Source organism: Homarus americanus, unplaced genomic scaffold, assembly GCF_018991925.1.
Source record: "Homarus americanus isolate GMGI-L3 unplaced genomic scaffold, GMGI_Hamer_2.0 scaffold51859, whole genome shotgun sequence".
NCBI classification, from domain to species: Eukaryota; Metazoa; Arthropoda; class Malacostraca; order Decapoda; family Nephropidae; genus Homarus; species Homarus americanus.
The window spans coordinates 15757974-15777947 of record NW_024711292.1 but is presented as its reverse complement, the minus strand read 5'-3'; the positions used below and the strand labels follow the sequence as shown (position 1 = coordinate 15777947).

At 47.6% G+C, this 19974-nt stretch overlaps 1 protein-coding gene across 1 annotated transcript in view; it reads right to left on the bottom strand.

Annotated features, from left to right (window-relative positions):
* Positions 1–6093: 6093 nt before the first annotated feature.
* The window catches only part of LOC121856528 (titin-like), a 38248-nt gene continuing 24367 nt past the window's right edge, over positions 6094–19974 (bottom strand). Inside the window, exons 4-29 of the mRNA XM_042352160.1 lie at positions 19774–19946; positions 19203–19318; positions 18471–18719; positions 18281–18340; positions 17962–18162; positions 17488–17610; positions 16648–16750; positions 15083–15680; positions 14596–14836; positions 13829–14260; positions 13469–13639; positions 13297–13377; positions 12721–12981; positions 12276–12377; positions 11986–12180; positions 11752–11892; positions 11527–11628; positions 11174–11367; positions 10937–11059; positions 10497–10737; positions 10102–10275; positions 9547–9717; positions 9259–9361; positions 8826–9067; positions 8215–8403; positions 6094–6378 (exon numbers count right to left, since the gene is read on the bottom strand). Coding sequence (XP_042208094.1) covers positions 6094–6378; positions 8215–8403; positions 8826–9067; positions 9259–9361; positions 9547–9717; positions 10102–10275; positions 10497–10737; positions 10937–11059; positions 11174–11367; positions 11527–11628; positions 11752–11892; positions 11986–12180; positions 12276–12377; positions 12721–12981; positions 13297–13377; positions 13469–13639; positions 13829–14260; positions 14596–14836; positions 15083–15680; positions 16648–16750; positions 17488–17610; positions 17962–18162; positions 18281–18340; positions 18471–18719; positions 19203–19318; positions 19774–19946 — 5071 coding nt within the window. The remainder of the gene's footprint in view (positions 6379–8214; positions 8404–8825; positions 9068–9258; positions 9362–9546; positions 9718–10101; positions 10276–10496; positions 10738–10936; positions 11060–11173; positions 11368–11526; positions 11629–11751; positions 11893–11985; positions 12181–12275; positions 12378–12720; positions 12982–13296; positions 13378–13468; positions 13640–13828; positions 14261–14595; positions 14837–15082; positions 15681–16647; positions 16751–17487; positions 17611–17961; positions 18163–18280; positions 18341–18470; positions 18720–19202; positions 19319–19773; positions 19947–19974) is intronic.

Here is a 19974-nt window from a genome sequence, read left to right as displayed (position 1 = left end):
ACCACTACTATGATTATAACAACCACGACTATGATTATAACACCCACGACCATGATTATAACAACCACGACTATGATTATAACACCCACGACCATGATTATAACACCCACGACTATGATTATAACAACCACGACCATAATTATAAAGACCACGAGTATGATTATAACAACCACGACCATGATTATAACAACAACGACTTTGAATATAACAACCACGACCATGATTATAACAACAACGACCATGATTATATCAACCATCGACCATGATTATAACAACCACGACTATGATTATAACAACCAGGACCATGATTATAACAACCACGACCATGATAATAACAACCACGACCATGATTATAACAACCACGACCAGATTATAACAACCACGACCATGATTATAACAACCACGACCATGATTATAACAACCACGACCATGATTATAACAACCACGACTCTGATAATAATGTAATGAGTGATTGTCAGACCAAAGCTTACAGCCCAGAATTATGTCACATATAACAGCGAGTACACCACAGACCTCGTGGTACCACCGCATTCCGGGCTGACACACCTCAGGTCGACCCAAGGGACTTGACCTCGCCCGCTAATGACGTGAGCCGGTGACCTACAACCGCACCTAGCCAAGACACCTGGCCAGGACCACACCTGCACACAACTATTCAGATCAAACCAGTTTAGTGTTAATTGTTAGAGGTCAGAAGCCGGCTGGGCCGATCCCATATAAAGGCCCTGCAGTCCCGTCCACGGGCATTACCTTTCGATATTCCATTACGATTATCATCCTGGTTGCTGTCATCTCTCTCCCGTTCGGGTCGTCACTCGGTTCACTAAGCAGAGTCACGCACGTCCCCTCCCCAGGTCGGGAGGGAGACCTCCCGACCAGACGGCATCGCCAGCTAAGCAGACTCTCCCTGTGATGAAGGCAGCCCAGCCAGCACTCACTGGGCCAACGTCAGGGTACACGTGAGTCTTGTCAGAACGTCCTAGGGTGAGTTACCTACTGTGGGAAGTGTATTCATTCAGGTGTGTCCGAGAGTCAGTGTCAAGTAACGTAAAGCATAATGTGTTAGTACCCCGATATAATAGTGATATTAATGTGTCCATGTCATTGAGTGAATTAATAAATAGTTGTATCAAGAGGTGTTTAACAAGTTGTCCCTTTAAGAAGTGATATATGTGTATTGACATACGAGATAAGATAAGCGTAGTGACGCTGTGCAAATAACATCCAGGCCACGCTACCCAATTTCCTATCTTTACATTCCTACTCTCTATACTTCCTACTTATATATGTATATCTTCCTCTTCTCTGTTTATTGCGTCTCATTACAATAACAATCGCGACTATGATTATAACAACCACGACCATGATTATATCAAACGCGCCCATGATTATAACAACCACGACCATGATTATAACCACCACGACCGTGATTATAACAACCACGACTATGATTATAACAACCACGACTCTGATTATAACAACCAAGACCATGATTATAACAACCACGACCATGATTATTTCAACCACGACTATGATTAGAACAATCACGACAATGATTATAACAACGACGACCATGATTATAACAACTACGATTATGATCATAACCACAACCATGATAATACAACCACGACTATAATTATAACAACCACGACCATGATTATAACATCCATGACTATGATAATAACAATCACGACTATGATTATAACAACCACGACCGTGATTATATCAACTGCGACTATGATTATAACAACCTCGACCATGATTATAACAGCCACGACTATTACTATAACAACCACGACCATGATTATAACAACCACGACCGTGATTATAACAACCACGACTATGATTATATCGACCACGACTATGATTATAACAACCACGACCATGATTATAACAACCACGACTATTATTAGAACAACCACGACTATGATTATAACACCCACGACTATGATTATAACAACGACGACCATGATTATAATAACCACGACTATGATTAAAACAACCACGACCATGATTATAACAACCACGACTATGATTATAACAACCACGACCATGATTATAACCACCACGACCATGATTACAACATCCACTACTATAATTATAACAGCCACGAATATGATTATAACAACCACGACCGTGATTATATCAAGCGCGCCTATGATTATAACAACCACGACTATGATTACAACAACCAACACCATGATTATAACAACCACGACCATGTTTATAATAACCACGAATATCATTATAACAACCACAACCATGATTAAAGCAACCACGACTATGATTATAACAACCACGACCATGATTATATCAACCTCGCCTATGATTATATCAACCACGACTATGATTACAACAACCAAGACCATGATTATAACAACCACGACCATGATTATGACAACCACGGCCATGAATATAACAACCACGACTATGATTATAACAACCACGACTTCTATTATAACAACCACGACCATGATTACAACATCCACGACTATGATTATAACAGCCACGACTATGATTATAACAACCGCGACAATGATGATAACAACGTCGACCATGATTATAACAACCACGAATATGATTATAACAACTACTACCTCAGGCGATTTATAAATTTAAATCCGACGCATCTACGTTTATAACAACTACGACCAAGATTATAATAACCACGACTATGATTATAAATATCCATTTAATTACGATTATAAATAACCAATAAACTGCGATTATAACCGAATCACTTTAATTCATGATTATAATGTAACCTCACGACTATGATTATAACAACCACGACCAAGATTACAACAACCACGACCATGATTATAACAACCACGACTATGATTATAACAACCACGACTATGATTATAACAACCACGACTATGATTATAACAACCAAGACCATGATTATAACAACCACGACCATGATTACAACAACACCGGCCACGATTATAACAACCACGACTATGATTATAACAACCACCACCATGATTATAACAACCACGAGTATGATGATAACAAAGTCGACCATGATTATAACAACCACGAATATGATTATAACAACCACGACCATGATTATAACAACCACGAATATGATTATAACAACCACGACCATGATTATAATAACCACGACTAGGATTATAACAACCACGACCATGTTTATAACAACCACGACCATGATTATAACAACCACGACCATGATAATAACAATCACGACTATGATTTTAACAACGACGACCATGATTATAACAACGACGACCATGATTATAACAACCACGACGATGATTATAACAACCACGACCATGATTATAACAACCACGACTCTGATAACAACAATCACGACTATGATTATAACAACCACGACAATGATTATATCAAATGCGCCCATGATTATAACAACCACGACCATGATTATAACAACCACGACCGTGATTATAACAACCACGACTATGAATATAACAACCACGACTCTGATTATAACAACCAAGACCATGATTATAACAAACACGACCATGATTATTTCAACCACGACTATGATTAGAACAATTACGATAATGATTATAACACCCCCGACCATGATTATAACAACTACGATTATGATCATAACCACAACCATGATTATAACAACCACGACTATGATTATAACAACCACGACCATGATTATAACATCCACGACTATGATAATAACAATCACGACTATGATTATAACAACCACGACCGTGATTATATCAACTGCGGCTATGATTATAACAACCACGACCGTGATTATAACAACCACGACTATTACTATAACAACCACCACCATGATTATAACAACCACGACCGTGATTATAACAACCACGACTATGATTATAACAACCACGACTCTGATTATAATAACCAAGACCATGATTATAACAACCACGAGCATGATTATTTCAACCACGACTATGATTAGAACAATCACGACAATGATTATAAAACCCACGACCATGATTATAACAACTACGATTATGATCATAACCACAACCATGATTATAACAACCACGACTATGATTATAAAAACCACGACCATGATTATAACATCCACGACTATGATAATAACAATCACGACTCTGATTATAACAATCACGACTATGATTATAACAACCACGACCGTGATTATATCAACTATGCCTATGATTATAACAACCACAACCATGATTATAACATCCACGACTATTATTATAACAACAACGACCATGATTATAAAAACCACGACCACGATTATAACAACCACGACCATGTTTATAACAACCACGAATATGATTATAACAACCACGACCATGATTATAACCTCCACGACCAACATTATAACAACCACGAAGATGATTATAACAACCACGACTATGATTATAACAACTACGAACATGATTATAACAACCACGACCATGATTATAATAACCACGACTATGATTATAACAACCACGACTATGATTATAACAACCACGACCATGATTATAACAACCACGACTATGATTATAACAACTGACGACCATGCTTATAACAACTACTTAATCATGATTATAACAACCACGACTATGATTATAAATAACCACGACTCGCGATTATAATAACAACCACGACTATGATCATAACCACGACCATCTTTATAACAACCACGACTGATTATAACAACCACGACTATGATTATGACATCCACGACCATGATTAAAACAACTACGACATGGTCATAACCAGGACCATGATTATAACAACCACGACTATGATTATAACAACCAAGACCATGATTATAACAACCACGACCATGATTATAACAAAAACGACTATGATTATAACAACCACGACTATGATTATAACAACCACGACTATGATTATAACAACCACGACCATGATTATAACACCTACTTAATTTATTTGCAACAACCACAACGATGTCTATAACACCTAATGACCATGATCATAATAACCACGACAATGATTTTACAACCACCACCATGATTATAACACCCACGACTATGCGATTATCACGACCACTACCATGATTATAACAACCACGACTATGATTATAACACCCACGACCATGATTATAACAACCACGACCATGATTATAGCAAACTAATGACCATGATTATAAATAAACTACGACCGCATTTAACATCCACGACCATGATTATAACAACCAATGATCAGATTATAAATGAACCACGAATATGATTAACAACCAATAGTACCATGATTATAAATATCTTGACCGCAGATTAGAACAACCATCTATGATTATAATAACTAATGACTATGATCATAACCACAACTATGATCATAACCAAATATGATTATAACAACCACTTAATAACAACCACGACCATGATATAACAACCGACCATGATTATAACAACCGACCATGATTATAACGACCTAACAACCACGACCATGATTATAACCAATTTAACAACCACGACCATGATTATAACAACCACAACTATGATTATAACAACCACGACCATGATTATAACATTACGACCATGATTATAACAACCAACCACGACTATGATCATAACCACAACTATGATTATAACAACCACGACCATGATTATAACAACCACGACCATGATTATAACAACCACGACCATGATTATAACAACCACGACCATGATTATAACAGCCACGACCATGATTATAACAACCACGACTATGATTATAACAACCACGACGATGATTATAACAACCAGGACCATGATTATAACAACCACGACCATGACTATAACAACCACGACCATCTGGAAAACGATGTCGCTGTACCCTGTCAGCCTGGCGGCGATTGAGCGCTAGCCAATCACGAGCTTTCGAACTTTCAAGGCCTCGGTAAACTGTACCACCAGACTCGCCCCCGGGCACGAAGGGCCCACGATCACTTGTATAGTACTAAAATCTGTTATTATACACTTCAGGTTTTCATCAGATCGTAACAGCAAAGTGTCATAGCGAAATAGAAACCACCCTTATGTAATTGTCTCATTACCTGGGCAATTAATTGTGAAACTGGTCCATTAATCAGTCGAATCCCTCCTGCCGAAAGACGTCGGGTTGATGTACTCAGCTTTCTCTCTTCTGTGTGATCTGAATATTGGTTCCCTTCGCCACCTCTTCGATCATGGAAAGTGCATTGTGCACGTGTTTGTGAGCACTTATGTGTCCGTGAGGATCAGGAGCAAGTTCAAGGTCTGAGATCGTGATTGTCAACAACTGGGATTGTGGCGTCCGCAGCGCTAGATGGGTCGTCACCTCCTCGTAGCCCTCTGGGCTTGTTCTTTGTTCAGTCTTCTCTCCTCTACATACTCTAAGACCATCACTTGGCTCTCTCTCTCTCTCTCTCTCTAACTGTAATGTTTAGTACGTCACCGTTATTCAGATGTAAATGTTCGTCAATAGACTAAAATCTGTGCATCAAAATAGCCTCCCCGGCAACTAACACAAAAAAACTTAGCATTATAAAGTTAAAAAGTAAAAATGTAGGGTTAAGACGAGTTGAGCTTCTGCTCCAAACAGGTAGATTGCGTTATATTTATAATGTATTATTTTCCCTGGCTGCGATGGTCGGTGAGCGACGTGGAGTTCCGTGCATGTGAGGAGGGAGTTTTGTCGTCATTAACTCACCCACGTGATAATAATAATAATAATAATAATAATAATAATAATAATAATAATAATAATAATAATAATAATAATAATAATAATAATAATAATAATAATAATAATAATAATAATTATTATTATTATTATTAATATTATTAAGTGAAAGCATATTACACTTTTGCAATTGGTTTGGCATGTACTCTATAAAGACTATGCAGGTTCAAAGTTCAGCATATGTATAAACAACGCAGGTATATGGTGTACATACAGTACGTAGACTGTGTAGGTACACAGTTGTCCGATTGTCTGGTACTCGTGAGAGAGAAACTGCGTATCATTCATAAAATTATGGTTCACATACTGCCAGCAATTCGATCACTTTTTCAACAGTTTAACAGGGTGCCGATATAGGCCACTGGAGCACTGATTTGATGTTGGTAAGGCGACTGACCAATTTATCCTATTCCAACAGAGACAGTTCCCCTAAAGTATGGTTTCTAAAACGTTTTATATGCCTACCGTTTACCCTGGGAATGGTTGATCCTGCCGCTAGATGCCCTAAAAGAGAGGTCTGAGGATGTATATGACAGGGAATTTCGGGTCTGGAACATAATATTGAAATAATAAACTGGAAATTAATCTGATGAGAACATGAATATAAAATCGATGGCACCACATTCAGGGTTGACCAGGACGTAGAAGCGTGTACCACTATTGGTACTGTATTGTACTGTATTGTTTGGTAGACACTGAGAGAGAAAATTGCCTTAGTTTACAAGCTTCGAGTCCGAGAGTCTGTCACGCCACGCGCTAATTTGCATGCATAATTATAAATTGTGATTGTTTCTGGGTACACGGGTATAATTTAACACAAACCCCACGACTGATTGCAACTCACCCCATCAGTTAATAAGGAGGAAGAAACAGTTTTATCATAGTCGCGATCAGACAGCAGGGGAAGAAATTCCCCCGTCATTTGACTTGAGTACAAACCCTGATACTGGTAGGAATAACATATTATGGAGTGGGAAGTATTTTGTGGAGGAGGACACCTTGTTCTGGAGGGAGATACCTTCTTCTGGAGGGAGACGCCTTGTTCTGGAGGGGGACACCTTGTTCTGGAGGGAGACACCTTGTTCTGGAGGGAGACACCTTGCTCTGCAGGGACACACCTTGTTCTGGAGGGAAACACCTTGTTCTGGAGGGGACACCGTGGTCCGCAGGGAGACACCTTGTTCTGGAGGGAGACACATTGTTCTGGAGGGCAACACCTTTCTTTGGAGGGAGACACCTTGTTCTGGAGGGAGACACCTTGTTCTGGAGGGAGACACCTTGTTCTGTAGGGAGACACCTTGTTCTGGAGGGGGGAGACCTTGTTCTGGAGGGAGACACCTTGTTCTGTAGGAAGACGCCTTGTTCTGGGGGACACCTTGTTCTGGAGACACCTTGTTCTGGAGGGGGCCGCGTGTTCTGGAGGGGAGACACCATGTTCTGGAGGAGACCTTGTTCTGGAGGAGACACGCCTTGTTCTGGAGGAGGAGACCTTGTTCTGGAGGAGACACCTTGTTCTGGAAGGGAGACCTTGTTCTGGAGAGAGACGCCTTGTTCTGGAGGAGACACCTTGTTCCGGAGGGACACCTTGTTCTGGAGGGGGAGGAGCTTGTTCTGGAGACCTGTGTTTGGAGACACCTTGTTATGGAGAGACCTTGTTCTGGAGGAGACACCTTGTTCTGGAAGAGGCGTGCTTGTTCTGGAGGAGGAGACCTTGTTCTGTGGAGGAGACACCTTGTTCTGGAGGAGACACAGGTATTCAGAGGAGACACCTTGTTCTGGAGGAGGACCTTGTTCTGGGAGAGGACACCTTGTTCTGGAGGGAGACACCTTGTTCTGGAGGGGAGACGACCTTGTATTATGGAGGGGACCTTGTTCTGGAGGAGACACCTTGTTCTGGAGAGGGGCCCCTTGCTTGTTCTGGAGGAGGGCCTTGTTCTGGAGGGAGACACCTTGTTCTGGAGGAGACACCTTGTTCTGGAGGGAACTTGCCTTGTTCTGGAGGAGGGGCCTTGTTCTGGAGGGCACAGCGACTACTGGAGGAGACACCTTGTTCCGAGAACGCCTTGTTCTGGAGAACACCTTGTTCTGGTGGGAGACACCTTGTTCTGGAGGGGCACCTTGTTCTGGAGGAGACACACCTTGTTCTGGAGGGACACCTTGTTTCTGCAGGGACACACCTTGTTCTGGAGAAACACCTTGTTCTGGAGGGGACACCGTGGTCCACTGGGGAGACTGCTGTTCTGGAGAGGGCACCTTGTTCTGGAGGGAGACTCCTTGTTCTGGAGGGGAGACACACTTGTTTCTGGAGACACCTTGTTCTGGGGGAGCACCTTGTTTCTGGAGGAGACACCTTTGTTCTGGAGGGAGGACACCTTGTGTTCTGAAGGAGACACCTTGTTTTGGAGAGGGACACCTTGTTCTGGAGGGAGACACCTTGTTCTGTAGGGGAGACACCTTGTTCTGGGGGGGGCTTCCATGTTCTGAAGGACACCTTTGTTCTGGAGGAACTACCTTGTTCTGGAGGGAACACCTTGTTCTGGAGGGAGACACCTTGTTCTGGAGGAGACACACCTTGTTCTGGAGGAGACACATGTATTTCTGGAGGGAAACTTGGTGTTCTGGAGGAGACACCGTGGTCCATGAGAGACACTGCCTCTGGAGGAGACACCTTGTTCTGTAGGGAGACACCTTGTTCTGGAGGGGACACCTTGTTCTGGAGGGGACCTTGTTCACAGGGGAACCTTGTATTTCTGTGGGGACCTTGTTCTGGAGAGATACCTTGTTCTGTGGGGAACTTTACCTTGTTCTGGAGAGGAGACACACTTGTTCTGGAGGAGACACCTTGTTCTGGAGACTTACCTTGTTCTGGAGGGAGACCTTGCTTGTTCTGGAGGGGACACCTTGTTCTGGAGGAGACGCCTTGTTCTGGAGAACATTGTTCTGGAGGGGACACCTTGTTCTGGAGAACACCTTGTTCTGGAGGACTGCCTTATTCTGGAGACACCTTGTTCTGGAGGGAGACGCCTTGTTCTGTAGGGAGACACCTTGTTCTGGAAGGAGACACCTTGTTCTCTGGAGGGGACACACTTGTTCTGGGAGGAGACACCTTGTTCTGGAGAGGGAGACACCACCTTGTTCTAGGCCAGACACCTTGTTCTGGAGGGAGCTGTGCCTTGTTTGGAGACACCTTTGTTCTGGAGGGACACCTTGTTCTGGAGGAGACACCTTGTTCTGGAGGGCACTTTGTTCTGGAGGAGACACCTTGTTCTGGAGGGAGACACCTTGACCTGGAGGGGGACACCTTGTTCTGGAGGAGACACCTTGTTCTAGTGCATACCTTTCTTTGGAGGAGGTACCTTGTTCTGGGAGGGACACCTTATTCTGGAGGGAGACACTTGTTCACAGGGGAGACACCTTGTTCTGGAAGAGACACCTTGTTCTGGAGGAGACACCCTGGAGGGAACACAGCTTGTTCTGGAGAACACCTTGTTCTGGAGGAGACACCTTGTTCTGGAGGGAGACACCTTGGGCTGGAGTTACCTTACCTTTCTTTGGAGAGACACCTTGTTCTGGAGGACACACCTTATTCTGGAGGAGACACCTTGTTCTGGAGGGAGACACCTTATTCTGGAGGCAGCACCTTGTTCTGGAGAGCACATATTCTGGAGGAACCTGCCTTGTTCAGGAGGGAGACACCTTATTCTGGAGACACCTTGTTCTGGAGGGAGACACCTTGTTCTGGAGGACACCTTGTTCTGGAGGAGACACCTTGTTCTGGAGGGGAGACACCTTATTCTGGAGGGAGACACCTTGTTCTGGAGGGGGTCGCCATGTTCTGGAGACACCTTGTTCTGGAGGGAGACACCTTTCTTTGGGAGGGAGACACCTTGCTCTGGAGGAGACACCTTGTTCTGGAGAGGAGACACCTTGTTCTGGAGGGGGACGCCATGTTCTGGAGTGAGAGACACCTTGTTCTGGGGGCAACACCTTTCTTTGGAGGGAGACACCTTGTTCTGGGGGCTGCCTTGTTCTGGGAGACACCTTATTGTTCTGGAGGAGCACCTTGTTGAGAGCCAGACACATGTTCTGGAGGGACACCTTGTTCTGGAGGAGACACCTTCTTCTTGAGGACAGCAACACCTTTCTTTGGAGGGAGACTCCTTGTTCTTGGGGATACACTTTGTTCTGGAAACACCTTGTTCTGGAGGAGCACCTTGTTCTGGAGGGAGACCTTGTTCTGGAGGGAGACACCTTGTTCTGGAAGCTGGTGCCTTGTTCTGGAGGGGAGGACACCTTGTTCTGGAGGAGACACCTTGTTCTGGAGGCCTTTGCTTTCTTTGGAGACACCTTGTTCTTGAGGGTACACTTTGTTCTGGAGGAAACACCTTGTTCTGGAGTGCAACACCTTTCTTTGGAGGAGACACCTTGTTCTGGAGGAACCTTACCTTGTTCTGGAGGGAGACACACCTTGTTCTGGAGGAGACACCTTGTTCTGGAGGAAACGCCTTGTTCTGGAGGGCACACCCCTGTTCTGGAGGGGGAGACACCTTGTTCTGGAGGAGACGCCTTGTTCTGGAGGACACCCTGTTCTGGAGGAGACACCTTGTTCTGGAGGAGACACTTTTGTTCTGGAGGAGTGCCTTGTTCAGGAGACGCCTTGTTCTGGAGACCTTGCTTGTTCTGCAGGGGGGACACCTGTTCTGGAGAAGACCTGCCTTATTCTGGAGGGGCACCTTGTTCTGGAGGGCTGCCTTGTTCTGGGAAGGTACCTTGTTCTGGAAGTACCTTGACTGGGAGGGAACACCTTGTTATGGAAGGAGGTGTATTCTGGAGAATTACCTTCTGGAGGAGACACCTTGTTCTGGAGGCGACACCTTGGTGTTCTGGAGGAGGTACCTTGTTCTGGAGGAGACGCCTTGTTCTGGAGAGGGACACCTTGTTCTGGAGGAGACACCTTGTTCTGCAGGGGCACCTTGTTCTGGAGGACACCTTGTTCTGGAGGAGACACCTTGTTCTGGAGGGAGACACCTTGTTCTGGAGGAGACACCTTGGTGTTCAGAGGACATCTTCTTCTGGAGAACCTGCTTCTTTGGAGGAACTTGTAGCAACCTGAGAGACACCTTGACTCTGGAGACACCATGTTCTGGAGGGAGGCACCTTGTTCTGAAGGGAGTCACGTTGTTCTGGGGAGGCCACCTTGTTGTTCTGGAGGAGACACCTTGTTCTGGAGAACTTTTATTTCTGGAGGGAGACACCTTATTCTGGAGGGGGAGACACCTTGTTTCTGGAGGGAGGCACCTTGTTCTGAGAAGAGTCGTTGTTCTGGAGAGGAGACACATGTTTCTGGACAGGACATCTTCTGGAGGCTGTACCCTTTCTTTGGAGAGACACCTTGTTCTGGAGGGAGACACCCCTGGCCTTGTTCTGGAGAGACACCTTGTTCTGGAGGGCTGTGTTCTGAAGGAGTCCACGTTGTTTCTGGAGAGCTTTGTTCTGGAGGGAGACACCGTGTTCTGGAGGAGACACCTTGTTCTGGAGCCCAGACACATTGTTCTGGAGAAGACACTATTGTTCTGGAGAACCCTTACCTTTCTTTGGAGGAGGACACCTTGTTCTGGAGGGGCAACACCTTTCTTTGGAAGACAACTTGTTCTGGAAGGAGACACCTTGTTCTTGAAGGGCACCCTGTTCTGGAGGAGACGCCTTGTTCTGGAGGAGACACCTTGTTCTGGGGGACACCTTGTTGGGAGGAGACACTACCTTGTTCGAGACAGCACCTTTCTTTGGAGGAACCCTTGTTCTGGAGGCTGTACCTTTCTTTGGGAGAACTTGTTCTGGAGGGAGACGCCTTTGTTCTGGAGGGAGACACCTTGTTCTGGAGGGGCTGCCTTGTTCTGGAAATTTAGCTGTATTCTGGAGACATTGTTCTGGAGGGACGCTATGTTCTGGAGGGGACACCTTACTCTGGGAGACAACACCTTTCTTTGGAGGGGGCACCTTGTTCTGGAGGAGACACACTTCTGGAGGAGACACCTTGTTCTGGAGGGACGCCATGTTCTGGAGCAGAGACACCTTGTTCTGGAGGGTACACCGTGTTCTGGAGGCATTTGCTTCTGGAGGGGACACCTTGTTCTGGAGGGAGACACTGCACTTGTGCTGGAGGGCTTTAAACTTTTCTTTTGGGGAGACACCTTGTTCTGGAGAACTGCTTGTTCTGGAGGGCAACACCTTTCTTTGGAGGAGACACCTTGTTTCTGGAGGAGACCTTGCTTGTTCTGGAGGGGACACCTTGTTCTGGAGGGGACACAGCCTTGTTCTGGAGGGAGACCTCTTCTGGAGGAGCCTGCCTTGTTCCTGGAGGGAGACACCTTGTTCTGGAGGGAGACGCCTTGTTCTGGAGGGGACTCCTTGTTCGGAGGAGACACCTTGTTCTGGAGGGAGACCTTGTTCTGGAGGACACCTTGTTCTGGAGGGAGACACCTTGTTCTGGAGGGGTTACCTTGTTCTGGACAGGGGACATCATCTTCTGGAGACCTTTCTTTGGAGGGGCACCTTGTTCTGGAGGGACACCTTGTTCTGGAGGAGACACCTTGTTCTGGAGGGAGGCACCTTGTTCTGAAAGGAGTCACGTTGTTTCCTGGAGGCACCTTGTTCTGGAGGAGTTTCCTTGTTCTGGAGGACACCTTGTTTCTGGAGGGACACCTTATTCTAGGGGAGGCCTGCCTTGTTCTGGAAGGCACCTTGTTCTGAAAGAGTCCATTTATTTCTGGAGAGGAGACACCTTGTTCTGGGCCGGGGACATCTTCTTCTGGAGGGCAACACCTTTCTTTGGAGACACCTTGTTCTGGAGACACCTTGTTCTGGAGGGGGACACCTTTTTTGGAGGAGGCACCTTGTTCTGAGAGTCACGTTGTTCTGGAGGAGGCACCTTGTTGGAGAGGAGACACTTGTTCTGGAGGAATCACACTTATTCTGAGCAGACACATTGTTCTGGGAGGAAGACACCCCTTGTTCTGGAGGCAACACCATTCTTTGGAGGGACATGTGTTCTGGAGAGCCTTTACCTTTCTTTTTAGAGGAGACACCTTGTTCTGGAGAGACACCCTTGTTCTGGAGAGGGGCACCTTGTTCTGGAGAACACCTTGTTCTGGAGAACTGCTTGCCTTATTCTGGAGGAGACACCTTGTTCTGGAGGGGGGACTGTGTTCTGAAAGTCACACGTTGTTCTGGAAGGAGACACCTTGTTCTGGACAGGGACATCTTCTTCTGGAGAGACAAATCCTTTCTTTGGAGGAGCACCTTCTTCTGGAGGAGACCTGTATTCTGGAGGAACCTTACTTGTGTTCTGGAGGAGGAACCTTGTTTCTAGAAGGGAGTCACGGTGTTCTGGAGGAGGCACTGTGTTCTGGAGGAGACACACCTTGTTCTGGGAGAGGACACCTTGTTCTGGAGGCAGACCGCATTTGTTCTGGAAGACACCGCCATTCCTGGAGGCAGCACCTTTCTTGGAGGACACCTTGTTCTGGAGGCAACACCTTTCTTTGGAGAACAACATTCTGAAGGACACCTTGTTCTGGAGGGAGACACCTTGTTCTGGAGGAGACACCTTGTTCTGGAGGCAACACCTTTCTTTGGGAGACACCTTGTTCTGAGAGGCAACACCTTTCTTTGGAGGGGGAGACATTCTGGAGAGGGAGGCAGCCTTGTTCTGGAGGGAGACACCTTTGTTCTGGAGGGAGACACCTTGTTTCTGGAGGGACAACACATGACCTGGGAGGGGGGAGACACCTTGTTCTGGAGGGGGACCGCTATGTGTTCTGGAGGGAGACTGCTTCTCTCTGGAGACCTTTCCCTTTCTGGAGACACACCTTGTTCTGGAGGGAGACACCTTGTTCTGGAGGGAGACACCTTGTTCTGGGGGACGCCATGTTCTGGGCGAGACACCTTGTTCTGGAGGGAGACCCTTGTTCTGGAGGGCGACACCTTGTTCTGGAGGACACCTTGCTCTGGAGGGGACACCTTGTTCTGGAGGCAAAACACCTTTCTTTGGAGACACCTTGTTCTGGAGGAGACACCTTGTTCTGGAGGCCACCCTTTCTTTAGGGGCACTTGTTCTGGAGGAGGCCTTGTTCTGGAGGGACACCTTGTTCTGGAGGGGACACCTTGTTCTGGAGGAGACACCCTGTTCTGGAGGAGACGCCTTGTTCTGGAGAACACCTTGTTCTGGAGACGCCTTGTTCTGGAGGAGACACCTTGTTCGGAGGGAGACACCTTGTTCTGGAGGAGACCTTGTTCTGGAGGGGCCTTGTTCCGGAGACACCTTGTTCTGGAGGAGACACCTTGTTCGGAGAGACACCTTGTTCTGGAGGGGAACCTTGTTGTTCGGAGGGGACACCTGTTCTGGAGGAGACCTTGTACTGGTGGGGAGACGCCTTGTTCGGAGGAGACACCTTGTTCTGGAGGAGACCTTGTTCCGGAGGGGGAACACTTGTTCTGGGAGGACCTTTGTTCTGGAGGAGACACCTTGTTCGGAGGGGACACCTGGTTCTGGAGGAGGGACCTTGTACTGGTGGGGCCTTGTTCTGGAGGAGATCCTTGTTCTGGAGGGAGACCTTGTTCTGGAGGGAGGCATATTGTTTTGGAGGAGACACCTTGTTCCGGAGGGAGACGCTTTGTTCTGGAGGAGCCTTGTACTGGTGGAACACCTTGTTCGGAGGACACCTTGTTCTGGAGGGACATTGTACTGGTGGGAGGCATATTGTTTTGGAGGAGACACCTTGTTCCGGAGGGGCACTTTGTTCTGGAGGAGACCTTGTTCTGGAGGGAGACGCCCTTGTTCTGGAGGGGACACTGTTCTGGAGACACCTTGTTCTGGAGACTTTGTTCTGGAGGAGACGCCTTGTTCTGGAGAGACACCTTGTTCTGGAGAGCCACCTTCTGGAGGGAGACACCTTTCTTTGGAGGAGACTCCTTGTTCTGGAGAGCTCCTTGTTCTGGAGGGAGACACCTTGTTCTGGAGGGGACACCTTGTTCTGGAGGGAGACACCTTGTTCTGGGGGGACGCCATGTTCTGGAGGGAGACACCTTGTGGGGGCAACACCTTTCTTTGGAGGGAGACACCTTGTTCTGGAGGGAGACCTTGTTTCTGGAGGGAGACACCTTGTTCTGGAGGGGGACGCCTTGTTCTGGAGGGCGACACCTTGTTCTGGAGGAGACACCTTTCTGGAGGAGAACCTTGTTCTGGAGGAACGCCTTGTTCTGGAGGCAACACCTTTCTTTGGAGGGACACACCTTGTTCTGGAGGAGACACCTTGTTCTGGAGGAGACACCTTGTTCTGGAGGAGACACCTTGTTCTGGAGAGACACCTTGTTCTGGAGGCAACACCTTTCTTTGGAGGGGCAACTTGTTCTGGAGGGAGCACCTTGTTCTGGAGGAGACTTGTTCTGGAGGAGACACCTTGTTCTGGGGGAGACGGGGGCCTCTTTGGAGGGAGACACCTTGTTCTGGAGGAGGGACACCTTGTTCTGGAAGGGGACACCTTGTTCTGGAGTGCAACACCTTTCTTTGGAGGGAGACACCTTGTTCTGGAGGGAGACACCTTGTTCTGGAGGGAGACACCTTGTTCTGGAGGGGGACGCCATGTTCTGGAGGGAGACACCTTGTTCTGGAGGGAGACACCTTGTTCTGGAGGGAGACACCTTGTTCTGGAGGGGGACACCTTGTTCTGGAGGGAGACACCTTGTTCTTACCTTTCTGGAGGGAGACATCTTGTTCTGGAGGGAGACACCTTGTTCTGGAGGGTTCTGGAGGGAGACACCTTGTTCTGGAGGGAGACACCTTGTTCTGGAGGGGGTCGCCATGTTCTGGAGGGAGACACCTTGTTCTGGAGGGAGACACCTTGTTCTGGAGAGGGAGACACCTTGTTCTGGAGGGAGACACCTTGTTCTGGAGGGAGACACCTTGTTCTGGGAGGGCAACACCTTTCTTTGGAAGCAGACACCTTGTTCTGGAGGCAACACCTTTCTTTGGAGGGGGCACTTGTTCTGGAGGAGACACCTTGTTCTGGAGGCAGACACCTTGTTCTGGAGGGGGACACCTTGTTCTGGAGGGAGACACCTTGTTCTTGAGGGCAACACCTTTCTTTGGAGGGAGACATCTTGTTCTGGAGGGAGACACCTTGTTCTGGAGGGCAACACCTTTCTTTGGAGGGAGACACCTTGTTCTTGAGGGGTACACTTTGTTTTGGAGGGAGACACCTTGTTCTGGAGGGGGACGCCATGTTCTGGAGGGAGACACCTTGTTCTGGAGGGAGACACCTTGTTCTGGAGGGAGACACCTTGTTCTGGAGGGAGACACCTTGTTCTGGAGGGAGACACCTTGTTCTGGAGGGCAACACCTTCTGGAGGAGACCTTGTTCTGGAGGATACACCTTGTTCTGGAGGGAGACACACTTGTTCTGGAGGGAGACACCTTGTTCTGGAGGCACCTATTTCTGGGAGGGCGCCATGTTCTGGAGAACACCTTGTTCTGGAGGAGACCTGCTTGTTCTCGAGGCGACACCTTGTTCTGGAGGACACCTTGTTCTGGAGAACACCTTGTTCTGGAGACAAACACCTTTCTTTGGGAGGACACCTTGTTCTGGAGGAGACACCCCCTTGTTCTGGAGGCTGACACCTTTCTTTGGAGGACACCTTGTTCTGGAGGGAGACATACCTTGTTCTGGAGAGAAAGACGCCTTGTTCTGGAGGGGGACACCTTGTTCTCGAGGGGGACACCTTGTTCTCGAGGGAGACACTTACCTTGTTATGGAGACCCAACACCTTTCTTGGAGGTGAGCACCTTGTTCTGGAGACACACCTTGTTCTGGAGAAAGACGCCTTGTTCTGGAGGGGACACCCCGCTGTTCTCGGAGACACCTTGTTCTGGAGGGGAGACACCTTATTCTCGAGGGACACCTTGTTCTGGAGGGAGATACCTTCTTCTGGAGGGAGACGCCTTGTTCTGGAGGGGGACACCTTGTTCTGGAGGGAGACACCTTGTTCTGGAGGGAGACACCTTGCTCTGCAGGGACACACCTTGTTCTGGAGGGAAACACCTTGTTCTGGAGGGGACACCGTGGTCCGCAGGGAGACACCTTGTTCTGGAGGGAGACACATTGTTCTGGAGGGCAACACCTTTCTTTGGAGGGAGACACCTTGTTCTGGAGGGAGACACCTTGTTCTGGAGGGAGACACCTTGTTCTGTAGGGAGACACCTTGTTCTGGAGGAGACACCTTGTTCTGGAGACACTGTTCTGGAGGACCTGTTCTGGAGGGAGACACCTTGTTCTGGAGGACGCCTTGTTCTGGAGGGGAACACCCTGTTCTGGAGGAGACCTCTTGTTCTGGAGGGCCCTTTGTTCTGGAGGGGGACACACCCTGTTCTGGAGACACCTTGTTCTGGAGGACACCTTGGTCTGGAGGAAGTACCTTGTTCTGGAAGGAGACGCTTGTTCTGTAGGGGACACCCTGTTCTGGAGGAACTTATTCAGGGAGACAACCTTGTTCTGGAGGGAGACACCTTGTTCTGGAAGGAGGTATGTTCTGGAGGTACCTTGTTCTGGAAGGAGACGCCTTGTTCTGGAGGAGACGCCTTGTTCTGGAAGGTCTTGTTCTGAAGGGAACACCTTGTTCTGGAGGAGACACCTTGGTCTGGAGGGGACGCCTTGTTCTGGAGGAGACACCTTGTTCTGGAGGGAGACACCTTGTTCTGGAGGGAGACACCTTGTTCTGGGAGGAGACACCTTGTTCTGGAGGGGACTGTGTTCTGGAGGACACACACCTTGTTCTGGAGGAACACCTTTCTTGGAGGGCCTTGTTCTGGAGGGGCCTTGTTCTGGAGGGGACTGTTCTGGAGAGAGACGCCTTGTTCTGGAGGGAGACACCTTGTTCTGAGGGAACACCGTGTTCTGGAGACCTTGTTGGAGGGAGACACCTTGATCTGGAGAACCTTGTTCTGGAAGACGCCTTGTTATGGAGGGAGGGGCCTTGTTCTGGAGGAGACACATTCTGGAGGAGACACCTTGTTCTGGAGGGCGCCTTGTTCTGGAGGAGACACCTTGTTCTGGAGGAGACACCTTGTTCTGGAGGAGACACCTTGTTCTGGAGGAGACACCTTGTTCTGGAGAGGACGCCTTGTTCTGGAAGGGAGACACCTTGTTCTGGAGGGGACACACCTTGTTCTGGAGGGAGACTCTTGTTCTGGAGGAGACACCTTGTTCCGGAGGGGACACCTTGTTCTGGAGGGGTAGACCTTGTACTGGTGGGGAGCATATTGTTTTGGAGGGAGACACCTTGTTCGGAGGAGACGCTTTGTTCTGGAGGAGACCTTGTTCTGGAGACGCCTTGTTCTGGAGAGACACCTTGTTCTGGAGGAGACACACTTGTTCTGGAGGGAGACTTGTTCTGGAGGGAGACGCCTTGTTCTGGAGGGAGACACCTTGTTCTGGAGACCACCTTGTTCTGGAGGGAGACACCTTTCTTTGGAGGGGCTCCTTGTTCTGGAGGGAGACTCCTTGTTCTGGAGAGCCTTGTTCTGGAGACACCTTGTTGCTGGAGGAGACACCTTGTTCTGGAGGGGACACCATGTGTTCTGGAGGGGAGACACCTTGTTTTGGAGGGCAACACACCTTTCTTGGAGGGAGACACCTTGTTCTGGAGGGAGACACCTTGTTCTGGAGACACCTTGTTCTGGAGGGGACGCCTTGCCTTGTTCTGGGAGGCGACACCTTGTTCTGGAGGAGACACCTTGTTCTGGAGGACACCTTGTTCTGGAGGAGACACCTTGTTCTGGAGGGCACACCTTTTTGGAGGGACACCTTGTTTCTGGAGAGACACCTTGTTCTGGAGGGAGACACCTTGTTCTGGAGAGAACACCACCTTGTTCTGGAGACACCTTGTTCTGGAGGGCCTAACTGGAGACACCTTGTTCTGGAGACACCTTGTTCTGGAGGCACCTTGTTCTGGAGGCTTACCTTGTTCTGGAGACAACCTTTCTTTTTGGAGGGAGACACCTTGTTCTGGGGAGACACCTTGTTCTGGAAACACCTTGTTCTGGAGTGCAACACCTTTCTTTGGAGGGAGACTCTGTTCTGAGGGGCACCTTGTTCTGGAGGAGACACACCTTGTTCTGGGAGGGGACACCTTGTTCTGGAGAAACCTCTTGTTCTGGTGCAACACCTTTCTTTGGAGGAGACACCTTGTTCTGGAGACACCTTGTTCTGGAGGGAGACAGCAATACGCAGCTTC